General features: G+C 35.6%; 1 protein-coding gene across 1 annotated transcript in view; it reads left to right on the top strand.

Annotated features, from left to right (window-relative positions):
- LOC120221768 (doublecortin domain-containing protein 1-like) overlaps positions 1-17,984 on the top strand; it is a 103,541-nt gene that overhangs the window by 41,758 nt on the left and 43,799 nt on the right. The window contains exons 5-6 of the mRNA XM_039219334.1: positions 1,141-1,297; positions 1,778-1,940. Of these exons, the coding sequence (XP_039075265.1) occupies positions 1,141-1,297; positions 1,778-1,940 (320 nt within the window). The remainder of the gene's footprint in view (positions 1-1,140; positions 1,298-1,777; positions 1,941-17,984) is intronic.

Genomic DNA, 17,984 nt, shown 5'->3' with positions numbered 1-17,984 from the left:
ATTTATAATGATTCAATTGACGATTTCAGACATTAAAATATAACACATCTCTAGGGTTTTGTTTCTGTTTTTGTTTTGTTTATTTTTTTCTTTGAAACCACCTGAGTAGAATGTTACTAATTATACTTGTGGAAAACATGAGGTACACTTCAGTGTGGATAATATGAAACTCTGAAAAAAATACTTGAAGCAGAATCAGGATAGGGCTACAAAATATCTGTTTATGGGATATTTGTATAAAAATAGAAATGCATACTTCTGATATTTAACCAATATTTTGTAATAAAATCAAGTTGAAATGAACTTCTTATAAAACCATTTGTGTATGTATTTTCACATCAAGAATATTGTCATAAACTGGATGGAAAAAATGTTGGTAAAAGCAAAATCAAACCAAGAAACTGATACTCCCATTGTTTTCATATGTTTGATTAGGTAGGTATATTATGATTTTAATTTACCTAAAGTTTTTATTTTATAATGTTTACTTTGCTTCTGTGGCATTAAGAATTACCAGGATTAGTTAGAGAACTCTGAAATCAAAAATAAAACATATTCATCACTTACTATGTACTTTTGCTGAGGAAGTAATAAGGATTGAAACTAATTTTGAATGAAGACACAATTTAGAAATTTTTCTTTACTACTCCCATACAATTTGAGATGAAGGCGATTACAGTTAACGTTAGAGTAAGAATTTAGAATAAGAAACTTTGAATGTCAAATCTTTTAAAAATCAAAGAACTTTGATAAACATGAAAACTTAATGGAAAATCTTAGCCATTTGCTATTTCATGATGGTAGGACTAATATTACTATTTTTTGTTTTCTATCAGAACATAGCATGTATACATACATTTTTTTAAATGAGTGTTGTGCTTTATAAGTAAATTAATAAAAATCAATTATTCTCAGATGTCTTACATGAACGGATTTAGCAAACCTATACTATATTAAACTATTAAAAATATTTAAGTGGATATGGACAATCTTAGCCTATAAAAAGTTTTTTTTTTTTTGGTGAATACTTAGAAACAATAGCTAGGGATTATATCTGTAAAAAATATCTAAGTAAATATTTATTTGTATGTTGTTATTAATTAACATACACCAATTTTGTGGGGTTTTTTTTTCCTTCAGAGTTGCAGAGTTCTCTTCTTTAAAATTTCAGCCGGCCCAAAATTGGCCAAGATCATGTCAAAGACACAAACTTCATCCCAGAGTGATTACAGTAACAGCTTACAAAAATGGATGTAGAACAGTCTTTGCTAAAGTTACAGTACCAAACATCACCTTGGTAAATAGTGTTCATAAGTTTTCAGTGCTTTATTTCTTCCCTTACTCTTTTTATATTATAAAAAATTAAAAAGATGGTATTGTGTTAAAGTTTTCTTTTCTATAAATTGCTTATGTGTACCTAGATCTCATAGGCATTTTATTCCTTGTTTATCAGCATGTAAATGGTACATTTAATAAATAAATGACCCTTCTGCTTAATAAACAGATACAATGGTTTTCTATCTTGTAGAGTTGTTAAAATGACAGAATATTTAAGAACTAAAATTAGACAATCATGAGATATTCTTAGAGCTGTGATTTACCTTTTATTTGTATATTTTCAAGTGCTAGAAAACACATTGGTGGAGCTACTTGAGTTACTTAACTTGGCCAGTGACTCAACGGGTGTCTGTTTTCATCGTTAGCACCTTTTGTTTCATGGCAATGTGTTGCTTTCTTTGTCCTAACTCACTTTCTCTTACCTCTTGCTTTCTTCTAGTTGCTGGAGGAGTGCACAGAGAAGCTGAATCTGAACATGGCCGCACGACGAGTGTTCTTGGCAGACGGCACTGAAGCCCTCAAACCTGAAGATATACCCCAGGAAGCCGACGTTTATGTTTCAACAGGAGAGCCCTTTTTAGATCCATTCAAAAAAATTAAAGGTAAAAATGAAAAAAAAAAAAACCCTACCCCCACCCACAGTAAATTGCTTGAGGGGTGCAATTAAAAAATGATTTTCATCCTGTCTTTTTTGCATGGTTTAACAAATCTAATGTTTACGCATTTACAGCTCAGTAAGAGGATAATGTGCTTAATGAAAGAAAAATCCACTGACAGCCACGTTTATTGCCCTTCATTAGCATTGGTGCTTAATTTAATATAGATCTGAATAGACATTAGGGAGCCTGCAGGAGGTTAAATGGTGAAAATATAATAAATTAAATCAGAGATTATTGAATTTACTGTTTAGTTTCTGTGACACCCAACAGACATAATTCATTAGATTTATTCTCTCAGAAAATAGTTCAAAGTTTCAAGTAGCATTTATTCATTTACATCCTTGGTCTTTTTTCAGATGGCATTCACGTAAGTATGAAAATGTGGTCAGAATAAACCAATAAGTCTTATATATATGTGATTTTCCTAACAAAATTTTCCATAAGGTAAATACTGCAGCTTGACTTTTTTAAACCTTGAAATGTGTGTATGTAATTTTTATTTCTATGTATATGTAATAATATATACACAAAATATAAACATATGTATTTTAGACATTTACGGGTAAGCCCTTTTTTAAAAAGTGCATTATTTCTAACATTTCACAAATGTGATTTTCTAAAATAAAACAAACATTTTTCTTTCTTCAGTGGAAAATAATACATTTTAAGAAGGAAAGAAAAGTACTAAGAATATTCTTACAAGTGTGTCATACTCATTGTCTGTTATCAAGTGCTGTATATAGTAATCACATTTAACTAACATAAGAACTTTGGCATACGAATTCATTGTATCTAACTGCTGTATTCCCCTATACTTTTAATACCTTATTAAAAGTATTTTTTTCTACAACTGCTGTAAAGCTGATGAACCAGGACAAGTCTAGGCAATAATTGCGTAAGTGGAAGAGAAGTAATTCTGGAGTTCATTACAGATGAGGTGATGAAAATTCTTCCCCTATTAATGTTATTATATAAGATGATACTAGGATTTCTATCTCTTTGAAAATACTTGATCATCAGGAATAATTTTTTGAAATCAGTAGAAAGTCCAAAGTAATTTGGTTCAAGGTAAAGAAACTTGTTGCTGTAATACTTAGTAAAAATTACCTGTGCAAAAGTGTAGACTCATATATTTTTCAAACCTTGATTTAATTTTAAATCATGGTTCCTTTTATTTTGCATTCATTGAATCATCTGTATAAATCATCTTGTATAAAAACATGAGTCTTTGTGGGTAAATGTTTCTGTGACTATTTTATATTTAAATGTGTATGTGATGAGTGCTTCCTTAAAATATTGATTGTTTTTATTAGTAAGAAATATTTGCCTTTCATTGATAATGGTATTGAAGAGATATATAAAAATTATTTACAGCTAAGCTTCGTAGAAAATTGTCTGGACATGTATGCCTAAAACAACAGTGTTAAACACATGACTAGTTTGGTGGATGATTTTTAAATGTACAAACTAATTTCCTCCTACTTTATGTTTTCTCTTTTATCCTTTTTAAAGCCAAGTCCAGAACAAAAAACTTCTCTGCTTTGTCTGCATATCTTTGGCTGTATTTCACTGTGACATGCACTGCTGTTCTTTTAGCACCAAAATGTTGGCACACACTCCTGAAAATTTCACACCATCTCTTGCTGGATCAGCAAGCTTAACCCACCAAAATCTGGTGTTGTGCAATGGTTTTTGACTGATAATCAATCTTTATGCTGCTCGACAGTTGTTGCTGGGACACGGAGTAGAGCAGGTGGCAGATGTGCCTTGTCTTTTGAGAAAAGAAATTGTAGGTGAGCTTGGACACAGACTAGCATATCACATGTCCGTTAAAAAGACCTAGGATAAGTATAATGGGGAAAAAGCCACTTGTCTAAGTTAAGCTCATAGATAAGCCTATCAGACTAAAGACTGATATTGGGTTTCTTCCAGAACCTTAAGAATATAAATGTAAATGAATATTATATATACATAGTAAAGTCTTTCACTTGAATTAAATAATTTGAGAGAAGTATGGGAAGATTTCATATATATGTATACATATCCCACATATTCACATGCGCTTTTTTGAATAAGGTTAAAATTACCTTTCTTGCATGTATTTTATAGGTAATCAATAATTTATCAGCTTCCCACGAGTATACCGTAAAAATAAGACATGTGTGAATAGCCTTGAAGGTGGTAGATAAATTTAGAGTAAGGAAGCATTCTAAAAGTAAATAGGAGGAAAAGAGCTGGCAGAATTGGGTGCAACTCTTGTATCTCTCTATGTGAACATGAATATTTTATGTTCAGTGAACCAACAGGCATTATAGTCAGTAACTGGCCATTACTTTAATATGAAGATTTCCATTCATTCAGCAAACATTCATTGAGAGCCTACTATGTGCCAGGTACTAGACCAGATCAGAGACAGATGAAAAGAGGGGATTATAGTCTGACTTTTTTTTCTAATCATTATTAAATTCAACTTAATTCAATTCAATCTGAGTTTAAACCAATTACTATTTCTTAAGTATCTACTATGTTGTCAGTCCTGGCTTAGGGATAGAAGTCCTGGTCTTTAGGGAGCTTATAAATGACAAATCCTTAAAATTGAGGACCCTGTTTAACAACATAAGTCAAATGGGTCCTCCAAAGGAAAATTTACATCATTTCTGGTACAGGAAACCCAAATAAGTCTGTGTATATTTTGCCAATTATATTTCCATACTTCACTGTTTTCTTATTATTCTTTGGAAAAGCAATGTCAACAGTGAAAATTGTCTCAGAACTATTTTCAGATTTACTGAAGTAGAAAAAGACCTAAGGAACATCTCTAATTTTTAACTACTTTACTACCCATTCTGAGTACCACTGTTGACAGCCAGTACCACTGGATGTAATAGAAAGCCAGAGAGCTATTCATCACATACCTGGAAACACAAAGCTTTCATATAGAGGTCAAGCCAAGGTCAAGACTGACATGAAGCATTCCCTGTTGAAATGCAGTATCAGAATAATTCTTATATGTTGAAGCTAAATGCCTAAGCAGAAGATTGTATATGGGAAAAATAGAAATCTTTTTTATGATTACTGTTGACGAAGATCAACTGTCTTATTAGGTCATATAATTCTAGACTTTAAAGATTCTGAAATCAATTAATGATTCACTAGAATTGTGAAGATGTAGTTAATGAATTGTTTGCAGAGACTTTGTTAAAAAAAGTTTTCAGATTCTTGGGTATGCATTTTAGGTTTTATACAATTTCCTCAATCTTCTTTAATGGTGGCACAGTGAAAATGCATCAGATTCATGGGGTTTATGAGAGTTTAGATCCTGTATAACTGTTAGAAGCTGTAGGCAGTGCCAGCCTAGCATAGGAAATGCCCTGCAATTACTTAAATGTCTTAAAAAAGATGAGAGAAAAAAACTGTGTGGACCTAACTCATTGGGTCCAAGTTCCACTGTGTGGTGTTCTGATTGTTTGAAGTTTTCTTTAGTTTTATATTTTCATTTCTTTCCTATATATTCTATTCAACTATTTGGCTTTTAGAGCTATCATTTACAGTGATTCATTTCAGTCCTGAGTTTTGTTAACCAGAAATGAAACTGAGTACTATGAATAAGATTTTACATCTTTTATATACTGTATTGTGAAGATGTAGTCCCAGAAAGAAAATCCATGAAAAGAATTCTTGATACTACACCTAAGATCTAAATTTAAGCCTAGAGATTTTCTGCTAACAGCCATGTGATCTACAAAATGAAATAATTTGCTGTGACAGCTTGTGATTGACAAGAATATGTGTGAGCACATTTAAAATAGGCCATCTTTTCATGTAGAAGTAAATGTCAGTGAAATGATGGATTCTCATCATTTTAATTATTGATGATTTGGAAATATTTCAATTCCACGAGACACAAGACACATTCTAAATAGCAGCATAACACTTTTTCTCCTATCTACGTCAATAATGAAATGTTCTGTCATATTTTGTTTTTCAAAAAATGCATTAGTTTAATGAACCTGGATTCATGCATTATATTTTGTTCCATTATGTGTCTCCTGAATTTGTTGATTTTTAAATGGCTGTGTTAAAAGCACAAGTTTCAAGAAATAACCCACCACCCACCTCATGTCACACCTGCCATTCTTGCTGCTAGATCTCAAGACAATGCTACAGTGCTGACTATACCAAGGACTGCTTTGTCCTGCTAAAGCTGACACTGGGTTTTGTGAAGATCACACATGTGGTGACCACTACTTAATTCAGGCAACTACAGCAGGGATCAGGGTGGGCTTTCCCAAATTACTGGCTATCACATTGTTTGCATAGTATCCTAATAGGCAAGATTATTATAGTCAGTCCATGTAATCTCCCACTTAGCTGCACATATTCAAAAACAAGAATATGACATTAGATGGAGAAAAAACTCACTTTCTTCTGAGATAGCACATGATTCTTTTTTCTATTTCTACAGGCGAGAGTAAAACTTAAGCATATAGTTTATTTATTTCCCTATCCCACATGTTTAAAACCTGTAAGAGTGTAGCATATCTTTACTATATAAACAGATGTAGATAAAACAATGTAGAACATTGAAAGAGATGGGCCCTCCAAAAACTGTCCTTAACTAATATATTGGAAAATCTAGAGCATGCAAGTGGCAGCATCTCCTTATATGGTCAAATTATCCAATCATTGAGAGTCATCTAAATCCTTGACATATTCGTGAACTTTTGAGTTGCGTATGTACATAAAGAATATGCTTGTTTAGTGAAGGTGTCTACAAACCTAGAACTGTCTGGTAATTTGAATACTTTCTGCATGTCTTGCACAGAGTTATGTACTTTAAGTGTATTATATTTACTCCTCAAAATCCCTGAGTTAGTGCTACAAGTCCATAATCTTATATTCAATCCCTAAACTCAAATTGCAGAAGATAAAACATTTTTTTCAGAACTCATTTGGTAGCAGAACCTTATTTAGTATAACTAATCAATTGTTATAATTAAAAAATAATTACTATGTTTGGTTATGGGCTGCTACCCTAAACCTTGCTGGATACATTTCATAATGTATGATGTATGCACTGTTGGTATATATGCACTATATTAACATTTTTGTATCCACAAATTCTATTTATGGAATACACCTGACCTTAAGGATTTTGGATAAGGTCCTTCTGTTACAGCTGCAAAGAAACCAGATAAATTTTAATTCTCACTAGAGTATTTTTTTAATGTTTATTTATTTATTTTGAGAGTAAGAGAGTGAAGCAGAGACTAGGGGAGATAGAGAATCACAAGTAGGCTCCACACCATCAGTGCAGAGCCCGATTCAGGGCTCAAACCCATGAACTGTGAGATCATGACCTGAGCCAAAAACAAGAGTCAGATGTTCAACTGACTGAGCCACCCAGGTGCTCCTTCACCATAGTATTAACTCAGAAGTATTATAAAGACTGTCTTTATCATGTTGACTTTTTTGCTACATGAGTAAGCGTAGACAGAGAGAATATCTCCCTGACTACAGCCGAGAGAATATGTGAGAGGTAATAATAAAAAGAAACTTGTAGTTCTCTGTCTAAGGCGGCAAAGGGATAGTTAAAGAAAGACCATCCATTCATTTCATCATTCCCTCAAAATATGTTTATTGACTCTTTACATTGTGCCAGGGATTGCTCCAAACCTTAAGCTTATGGTATAAACAAGACAGGTCTCATGGAGCTAAGAGAGGTAGAAGGAACAAAGACAAGAAATATATAAAGAATTAAATAAGGTGTTTATTGACAGTGGTAAGTGTTATAAAGCAAATAAAAATGCTGGTATCATAAGAATAAATAATCTCATGGAAACAAAAGGAGATGATTTTTTCAAATGAAATAGGCATTTGCAGTAAACTTTAAATCAAATCTTTTAGGCACATTTCAGGGGTTTGCCTTTTAGACCATTAGTTTTTCAAGCTTTCAGACATCTATTGGGAAAGACATGAGAAACACATTATTATTTAGTGGCAAGAACACTAGCCTTGAAGTCAGATGATCTTGCAAGCTTCTGGTCCCTGGTGTATAACCTTGGACAAGTTGGTTTGTGCTTCAGTGACTTTACTTGTAAAACTGAGGTTTTATTCTTTAATTCTTTAATATCTTAAAGAATTATTGGGTATTGTCTTTACTTCTAAAACAAGATAAATTATTTGATAATTAAATGTCTATAAATTCCTAGTCTAAATAGAACACTGAGAATAGCATCTTTTAAACATAACTAAGGTTCCAATTGCTATTAATATCCCAAAGTATTAATCAGAACCTTATGCCCACTCCTCCCTTTTTAGAATAGCTAGCTAGATTCAGGAAAACCAATAGCAAAAACATCTCTGATTTCTTCATTACTTCCAGGGAAGGAAACTACAGTGTGAGCCTGGGCAAGTCACTTAGGCTCTGTCAACCTCAGTTTTCTTATTCACAAATTGAGCCCCATAGTAGACACCTCACAGTGTCATTATGAGGAGTAAATAAGATGATGTATGTAAAAGCCTGCCATACATAGTAGATGTCTAAAACATTGTATCTCTACCTGATCTTTATTTATTTTCCCTCCTTATGCACTATCTCTTGCTAGGCACATTTCCACCAGCTTTTCATACAAGCTGTCACAAATACCTGATTTTACTATCAAAGGTATTTGCTAGATCCAAGATCTTAAAATGCACCCAAGCAAATTCAAATCCCTGCTAGGCACCTGTGTATATAGCATGATATAGGAATCTGAGTTAGAGCCTTTAAACTCTCATTATATGTGCTTTTTGCCTTAAGAATTTGTCCAATATGTAAGTCAAAATCAAGTCCTTTTTTAAAAGGAGCCCCAAGTGGCCCTGCTCTGCTCTATTCCAAGAGTCATATTTTAAAATATGTTTATGACCCAAGGCTAGCCTTAACTTAAAAGCTGCCATAACTTATTTCAAGAAAGTTCATAGAAAAGTTCAGGGAAAGGGTGACAACATTTTGATTGGCACAATAGATGGGATGTTTGTAATTTTAATCAAATTTAAATTGAAGACATACTTCAAATGATATGTCAGACTAGTGTTACTGAGTTAAAATCTAATGACAACCACTGTCATTATTAGTTAAATATAGCCATCATGCCTATAGCAATAAATGATGACACTTAGGAACATGCAGAAACAACACAAGTATTTAAAGAAAAGGGAGTGACTAGAAACTCACTTGAACACAGGAATGTGACCTGGATTATTCTATTTACCAAACATAGAAGCAATTGTATTTTGAACAGATGATATAATTGAGTATAGCAGTATGTTTTCTTACTGTCAGAGCATTTATATTTTATAAACTTATCTTGCACCCATGAAATGATGTGCTTGTTCATATTTAATGTCATTATCTATAACTACTTGACAATCAGAATATTAAAGTATTTTCAAGTTTATTGCCCAACTACAAGAGAATGAATTTTTTAAAATAAGACTTTTAATAAGCTCATGGATTTGAAGTTGCAAATGTGCTGCTTTTATTTTGGTGACAAAAGGCAGTATTCTTTTAGCCTGGCACATGCAAAATTGAAAATTACAATGTGGGAGCACCCAGATTTATTTAATTTTATGCCAGATGTTGTCTTTTTTCAAGTAGACTGTGAAAATGTAATGATATTATAGGTAGACTTTCTAACATAGAAGCAGGCTAGAAAGTGCTTTATCTTTTTCATGATTTAGTTATAAACAAAACCATGAAAATAAAATAGGATGTGGATTCTTCAAAATGAAATAAAACGTGTGTTTGGGGCCTAACATTTTCTGAGTGCTTCAGGAGAGTAAATGTATGAACAGTCAAGAGGACTTAGTAGTCCCTGAGCATCTGAAGATGGCCTATTGGGGAGGTATTTTCCAAGGTTATGCTGAGCCTTAGAATTCCACTGGAGTGTAGTCTCCACTGCCATTCTCACCCAGTGGTCTCTTAACGTTCCAGGAAGAAGTGCATGAGGAGAGGACAGGGACACCTCTGGAACCCACTAGGTATGGCTAGCAAATTTAAAGGAGAGGATGAGGTGAGACTAAGACCACTCTCAGACAGTGCTGAGAGTACTGTCAACAAGACAGAGTCTCAAGAACTCTCCTAAGGGGGCCTCCAGGGATCCTTCTGTTGAGATTCATATAGAGATAGGCATTGTATTTGGTCCTATTCTCTGGGGAAGCTCCCACTAGTAAGGGTAAGCTCCCATTGCATTCTCAATATCCCCTTTTGTAATCATCAGATTTGTCTATTGTCCCCTCCAGAGCAAGTTAGTTTAAGACAGAAACCATGGCTACCTTATTCACCATCATTTTCTGGCACAGAGTCTGGCACTTAATAGATGCTCAGTAAATGTTATTCAATGGATGAATGAAGGACCAAATGAAATAGGTACCATGGCAAACCCTCCATATTTCAAGGAGGTGGCTGCCAGGAAAATAGATCTCTTCAGAGCAGCAGGCTCAGCTGTAAACAGTCAGTGGATGTTTAGGAGGAGTATATTAAAAATCGCCTACCCCAAATTCATATGTAGATTTGTGAATGTTCCTGTTTGGCAGGGGGCCAGAGTAAGCCAGCCCAAGAATAATTACATTGCAGAGAGGCTAATGGTTATGCTAATGCTTGTCTGAGACCAGACAATGCTCAGAAGTGGAGTGCTGGGATAAAAGATTCTCCCAGGAACCTGTAGAACTGCGATTTTCAGCCCTCCCACATCCTCTCAGGAATGCACATTCTTGCCCATTTTTTCTCCTCAGTCATTCTTTTGGTGGTGATAGGAAGCTGTATTCTTTCATTTAATACTTCTCTTTATATTTCTTGTAGTACCTTGCATACAGTCAGTGCTTGTTAACTATTATTGAAAGGAAGAAGAGATAGTGTGATCTTTGGTAAGGATCAGGGCCACTGCCCACTATTTTGCACAGCTGAAGGACTGTGGAGCTAGACTCACTTTTTTTCAATTTCACCATGAAGGGGAGGAGATGGGGGGATGGTATCTTGCAAAGGTACCAGAAAGCCTCAACACTGGAAGAGATGCCAGGGTTTGGGGATGAGAAAGTTAACAAAAGACAAAGGTATAGAAAGCATTTGCTAGGTATGGCTAGTATGTTTTCTGAGAAGCTCAAAGTGGGTTTAGATGACACTAAGTTTCTTATTTTAATACTTGGCCTGGTTCCTGCCCTAGTACCCAGCCAGCCCCTTACCATTTGATTACTTCTTCTTCTACCCACTCCCAATCTCACTTAATACTCTTCCTCACCCAGACTAAAACTTAGTTGAGTCTTTGGTGAGCATCTTCAGTTTATCCATGCTGCAGTGGAAAAGTAAATATTCTGGTTTTCTGGGGTGTCTGGCTGGATCAGTTGGTAGAGCATGCATGTCTTTATCTTGGAGTTGTGAGTTTGAGGCCCATGTTGGGGGTATTCCTTTAAGAAAATCAGTTCTTTAAAAAAAAATTGACTTTTTCTTCTTGCCTCTGGATATAATAATGCTTACCCTGGCTGTCAGCCCTCACCACATTTCTTCATGTGAAGACATATAGCCCTAGATGCACCCCTAGAGCTGTGATGTACAGAAGAATCCCCTTGTGTTGCTAAATATAAGGGTTCTCTGGTTCTCCAGCTGTTCTCATATAGGAAACCCATGGGCCACACTTCAAGGACATGATGCTTTAGAGCTGTCCTTTTCCTCACTTTATCCTAATAGGTTTGTTTCCTAGAATAGATTTTGCCTTAATGTAAGTAAGATTTTTCCCAATAGTCCCACCTTTCCAAAAGATGGAATGGCCTGCTTTGGGAAGTGTAAGGATTGTAAGCGTGGTACAGAGGCTCTAATATGACTACTTCCCACCTTCCTTGCTCCATGCCTGGCCACTGTGTGTTTCGTCTCCTCCCAATGATCCATCATATTGTTGCAGAATTCTGGCTCTTTATATCGTTTCCTCTCTCTGGATTATGGTCTCATTCTTTTACCCCCTCTGTGTGTCCTTTAAGTCCTACCTTATGTCCTTCCTCTAGGGAGCTTGCCTTGGCCACCATGAGCTGTGGTACATGTCCCTGCTCCATATTCTCCCTATACCCTGTGGATGTCTCTGACCAAGCACCTGCCATATTTTGTATTTATTTTTCTTTGTTGTCTTCCCAAACCGACTGAGAACTCTTTGAGGCAGCAGGGAACATGTGATAGGCAGTAAGTGCATGTTTGTTGAATGAATAATTGAATAAATGAAGCAGATGGTTGGAGTCAATAATTTTTAGTTTCTTTGAACCTCAAGGTTTTATAATTCTGAAGCCAGTGCATTGTAATGACTAAGCCTATGACTTTTTCACTTCTTCCTACTCTGAGCTGTCCTTCATAATACATATTTTGGTTTCTGAGTAAATTCAATGAAGGACATGGCAGTGAAAAACCTAATTAATCATGAATAACAAAATGTAGTCTTTTTCCAAAATACAGAAAAAAACAGGTAATGAAAATATTACCTAATATATATCTAGTGAAATAACAATGATGCTCTTATCTGACACGTTTGACAAATATTCTACAAATATTTTTAAGTTTATTCATTTATTTTGAGAGAGACAGAGACAGCACGAGTGGGGGAGGGGCAGTGAAGGAGGGAGAAAGAGAATCCCAAGCAGGCTCCACACCGCCAGCACAGAGCCTGAAGGGGGCTCGAACACATGAAGCTGTGTGATCATGAATCATGACCTGAGCTGAAACCAAGAGTTAGATGCCTAACTGACTGAGCCATCCAGGCTCCGTCACAAATATTTTTTTGAACATTTATTATATGATAAACACTATTTCAGGTGCTGGCTATGCATCAGGGATTAATTGCTTACATTAAAAATGTATAATCAATTTATATTATTTTATTAAATATGTAATAAGCACACTTGTTTACAGTATGCTAGACACTAGAGGCACACAGATAAAAACACTTTCTATGCCCTTAAAATGCTCAAATTATAACAGGGACACATATACAAAACTATAGAAGTTTAATAAAATGAGGGCACAAAGACGAAGCTGTAAGTCCTGAAGAAACATAGATCAAAGAAAACTTCTTGGAAGAGGTGGGTCTCAGTTGGAAAGAAAGAGAGAGAGCCCACAAGAAGGGAGGGAAAAGCCATGGTCAAAGTTTGGAATCAGAAAAAGGTATGTTGTGTGCCAATGGCTTATTTGCAGCTCCCGACACCTCTGCAGAGGGAGATTATCTCAAAATCTTTTATTTCAGTGGTTCTAAACTGAGGGTGATTTTGACCCCTGGAGAAGTATTGGTAATGTCTGGAGACATTTTTGGTTGTTTCAACTGGGAAGGTGCTATTAATATCCAATGGGCAGAGGCCAGGGATGCTACTAAATATTCCATAATGCACTGGACAGCCCTCACAACAAAGAACAAAGAAATGTCAGTACTTGCCAAGGTATTCAGACACAAAGATTTGTAAACAAATCACAGTAATTCTTTTGTTTTCTTTTTTTTAAATTATTTTTTTAATTTATGTAAAACCCAGTGTTCATCCCAACAAGTATCCTCCTAAATGCCGCTTGCCCATTTCACCCATTCCCCCACCCACAGCCCCTCCATCAACCCTCAATTTGTTTTCTATATGTAAGAGTCTCTTATGTTTTGACCCTCTCCCTGTTTTTATATTATTTTTGCTTCCCTTCCCTTATGTTCATCTGTTCTGTATCTTAAATTCCACATATAAGTTATGTCATATGATATTTGTCTTTGTCTGACTGACTAATTTCGCCTAGCATAATCCATCCATATTGTTGCAAATGGCAAGATTTCATTCTTTTTGATTGCTGAGTATATATATACGACACCTTCTTTATCCATTCATCAGTTGATGGACATTTGGGCTCTTTCCGTAATTTGGTTATTGTCAGTAGTGATGCTATAAACATTGGGGTGCATGTGCCTCTTTGAAACAGCACACCTGTATCCTTGGAATAAGTACCTAGTAGTCCAATTGCTGGGTCATAGGGTAGTTCTATTTTTAATTTATTGAGGAATCTCTATACTATTTTCCAGAGTGGCTGCACCAATTTGCATTCCCACCAGCAGTGCAAAAGGAATCGTCTTTTCTCTGCATCATCACCAACATCTTTTGTTGCCTGAGTTGTTAATTTTATTCATCCTGACAGGTGTGAGATGGTATCTCATCATAGTTTTGATTTGTATTTCCCTGATGATGAGTGATGTTGGGGTTTTTTTGTTAGCCATAATCACAGTAGTTTTCATGAGGACATTTTGACCAAATTATAGGCACTGAGGGCAGCTGCTTTTTAGATGGTCTTAAGGTGGAACTATGGTAGAATGTGGGAAAATAAGTAGGGGAAATCTCATTTTAAACTAGTGGAGTTCTTTTATTACTTTTTACAGTGTCATGGTTAAGACAGCAGGCTCTGGAATCATTCAGCCTGGGTCTGATCTCTGATCTACTTAAAGACTGTATGATAGAGATCTCTATGATAAAGATCTAGTTGCTTAATTTCTGTAGGTCTCATTTTCCTTGTCTATAAAATGGATATAATAATGTTACCTACCGCCTAAGATTGTGAAGATAAAACAAGTTAATGTATACAAAGCACTTAACACATTACTCTGTATAGGCTATTCTTGATGAAAATTATGAGGATATAATAATGTCACCATTTACTGTGTTTTATACTTACACATAAGTGTTTTATCTGTAGAAATTCTCTCTATCCATACAACAAATAAGGGAATAATTATTACTGTTCTCATTTCTCATATAAGAAAACTAAGGCAGGGGTGCCTGGGTGGCTCAGTCATTTGAGGGTCCAACTCTTGCTTTTGGCTCAGGTCACAATTCCAGGATTGTGGGATCAAGCACTGTGTTGGGCTCTGCGCTGACTGTGGAGCCTGCTTAAGATTCTCTCTCTCTCTCTCTCTCTCTCTCTCTCTCTCTCCCCCCCTCTCCCCCTCTCCCCCTCTCCCTCCCTCCCTCCCTCTGCTCCTCTCCACTTTCTCTCTTTTTCTCTCTCTCTCTGTCTCTGAAAAAATAAAGAAGGGGCACCTGGGTGGCTCAGATGGTTGAGCATCCAACTTCAGCTCAGGACATGATTTCACAGTTTGTGGGTTTGAGCCCCACATCGGGCTCTCTGGTGAATGCTTGCTCAGAGCCTGGGGACTGCTTCAGATTCTGTGTCTCCTTCTCTCTCTGCCCCTACCCCGCTCATGCTCTGTCTCACTCAAAAGTAAGTAAATATTAAAAAAAAAAAACTTAAAAGATAAAAATAAAAAACAAAGAAAAGTAAACTAAAGCAAGTAAGAGTAACTGATTTTTTTCAAAGATTACAGAATTAGTAAGAGGCAAAGTTAAGATTCAAATCTAGGGAGTTTAGCTTCAGAACCCATGCTTTTAACGACTAGAAAAGCTGTTTATCTAATATATTTTTAATCAGGTTTGGTCATAATTAGTACTATTTTATTAGATTGCTTTGCATGTTGGTTTAAACATCTTTATTTGTATAAAAATTTTTATATATTTCTAATAGTCTTTGCATGTTTATCAGTATCAACAAAGATCTGGAAAGTAGGAGGAATACCTTTAGAAAACTATATATTTTTATGTTATAAATTATATTTTCAAATTTACTTTAAAATTTACTGTATTATGTGTTTTTCCTACATCTATCAAGAGTTCCTTCAGAACACCAATTTGAAACTTCAGAAATGTGATCTCTTGTTACTTTAGACTATTTTTAACTGAGTAAAGTGTCCTTGCATATTTGCAGGTAATAGAATTATGAATATATTTCTTTGATCAGATTAAGTTATATTAAAACAAAAGGTGGCCTTATTCATTGATTCATGCAGCACTTATTGAACACCTGCTCCATGCACTAGGTAGGCAGTATAGATTTAGCTAAGGAAGTACACAATGATAATGATGGTACGGTGGGATTGCCAGTGGTAGACATCTTCACAGAAAGCAGAAGGGAAGGGTGTCCAAGCTGGGAAATAGTTTTTAAGAGAGATGACCCCCCTGCCATTAGTCTTGAGGAATATGTAAGCATTTACCTTAAATACACTTTGAGTTTATTCCAGTTTACTCCATTCCTAAACCTTCATTTGGCAAGCAGTTGTCCTTGGCAGGTTTCTTCTTTTCCTGAAGAAATTCTGTACCATTGTGGTCATCGATGAGCATGAAGGTGGTAGATCAGTCATATTTAAGTTCATACTGGGAGGATGTAAAGAATAAAAATGGTAGGTATATACACACAGGCAACAAAGTTTGTTTTGTATAATTAGTATGTTTAAAAATTGACAAAATTAAATTTCTACCAATTGAACATTTAAATCCATAAGAAGTGTTAACATCTAGTAACTGTACCATGTGTGGTGAATTTATATATACCCTGGAGCAAAATAATAATAAATATAGATTCCTACCTTCTAAGGAATTAAGTATAGAAGCATAAACAGAATATATATTTATAAAATATTCACATAATTCCAAATGGTTTAAACTCTTTCCTTAATATGTAATACAACACCTGAAATGTGGTATGTTCTCAAACATTACTGAATGGATGAATATATGAGTGAGTGGTATAGACTGCATGTGCTCTAAAGAATCAAAGAGATGACAGACTGTTGTGGGCTGGAACACTAAAGGAAGATCTTAAATGGAATCTTGAGAAGGACTTAAGTCTGAATAGATGAAGAATGGACTTAAAAATGCCTTTGGTGTGGTGCTTTGGTGGCTCAGTCTGTTAAACAGCTGACTCTTGATTTCAACTAAGGTCATGGTCTTGTGGTTCATGAATTTGAGTCCTGCTCTGGACTCTGTGCTGACAGTGCAGAGCCTGCTTGGAATTCTCTCTTTCTCTTCCTCTCTCTCTCTCTCTCTCTCTCTCTCTCTCTCTGATCCTCCTCCACTCTTGCTCATTCTCTCTCTCTGTCAAAATAAATAAGTAAACTTTAAAAAAAAAAAATGCCCTTAATAGAATCAAAGAATAATGAGCTTGGCTTAGGTAAAATAGTGCTTTAAACTATGGTAAGATAAAACCTGGATAGTGCCAGGTTGTCAGTAAGCTCTTCTGTTAGACATAAGTTTAAGGGAAGGAGCATATATCTTGCACAGGGTCTGACATAAAGGACAGGTTCAATAAATATTTCCTGACTACCTGACAGACAGAGAGACTGGTGACTGACTAGTGGAAAACTTCAAAAGCTAGCTCCAAGAACTTTCTCTTCAGGCAATGATAAAATTTATATTTTAGGAAAATTCATCTATAATTGGAGTATAGGATGTTATATATAAAGAAGGAAAATAAAATATGGTTAGGAAGCTCTTGTAGATGATAGAAGACTGAGAGAGAAATGGACAAGTGGGTCTGGCTGGGAATGGAAAGGAATGATGCTTTTAAGAGTTACTGTGAAGAAAGATAGCCAAGAGTTAGTTCTCTCTTCTTTGACTCTGACTCAAGTCAGGTTCCCTCAAAGCAAGAGCCTGAGATGATTTTTGTATGAGGGGCTTAGTGAGGGAATACTCTCAGATGAACCCTGTAAAAGAGTGCAGGAAACAACTAGAGTAGAGAAAGAAGTTTTGCTATACCCTGTGTTCAGCTAAAGGCTCGCCTCAATCTGGAGTGGGAAGCACAGCACAGAGTTGCCCCCTTAAGACAAGGAGATTGGCCATTATGTCCCCGGTCAGTCAGTCATTGGCTGTGGGCTGTACCTGTGAGTAGGAGGTAAGAGACAATCACATCACAGGCATTTCCTGTCCAGGTGGCTGTTTCTTTCAGTCAAGGGCAGTTCCCAGGAGAAGGGTGCAATTCTAAGTTGTTAGAGGCTGTTGACTTACAGCAGCCAGTTTGGGTACACTAGCCTGATAAAGGGAATTCGGGGGTGGGGACTACCAGTGTCATCTACTCTCTGCTATAATCTGTTTTTCATAGGTGCCCTGCTGAGAACCTTCGAA

The sequence above is a fragment of the Hyaena hyaena genome, unplaced genomic scaffold (genome assembly GCF_003009895.1).
Source record: "Hyaena hyaena isolate Hyena2069 unplaced genomic scaffold, ASM300989v1 scaffold_807, whole genome shotgun sequence".
NCBI lineage: Eukaryota > Metazoa > Chordata > Mammalia > Carnivora > Hyaenidae > Hyaena > Hyaena hyaena.
Note: the sequence above shows the minus strand (reverse complement) of the source record. Positions and strands in the feature narration are given on the sequence as shown.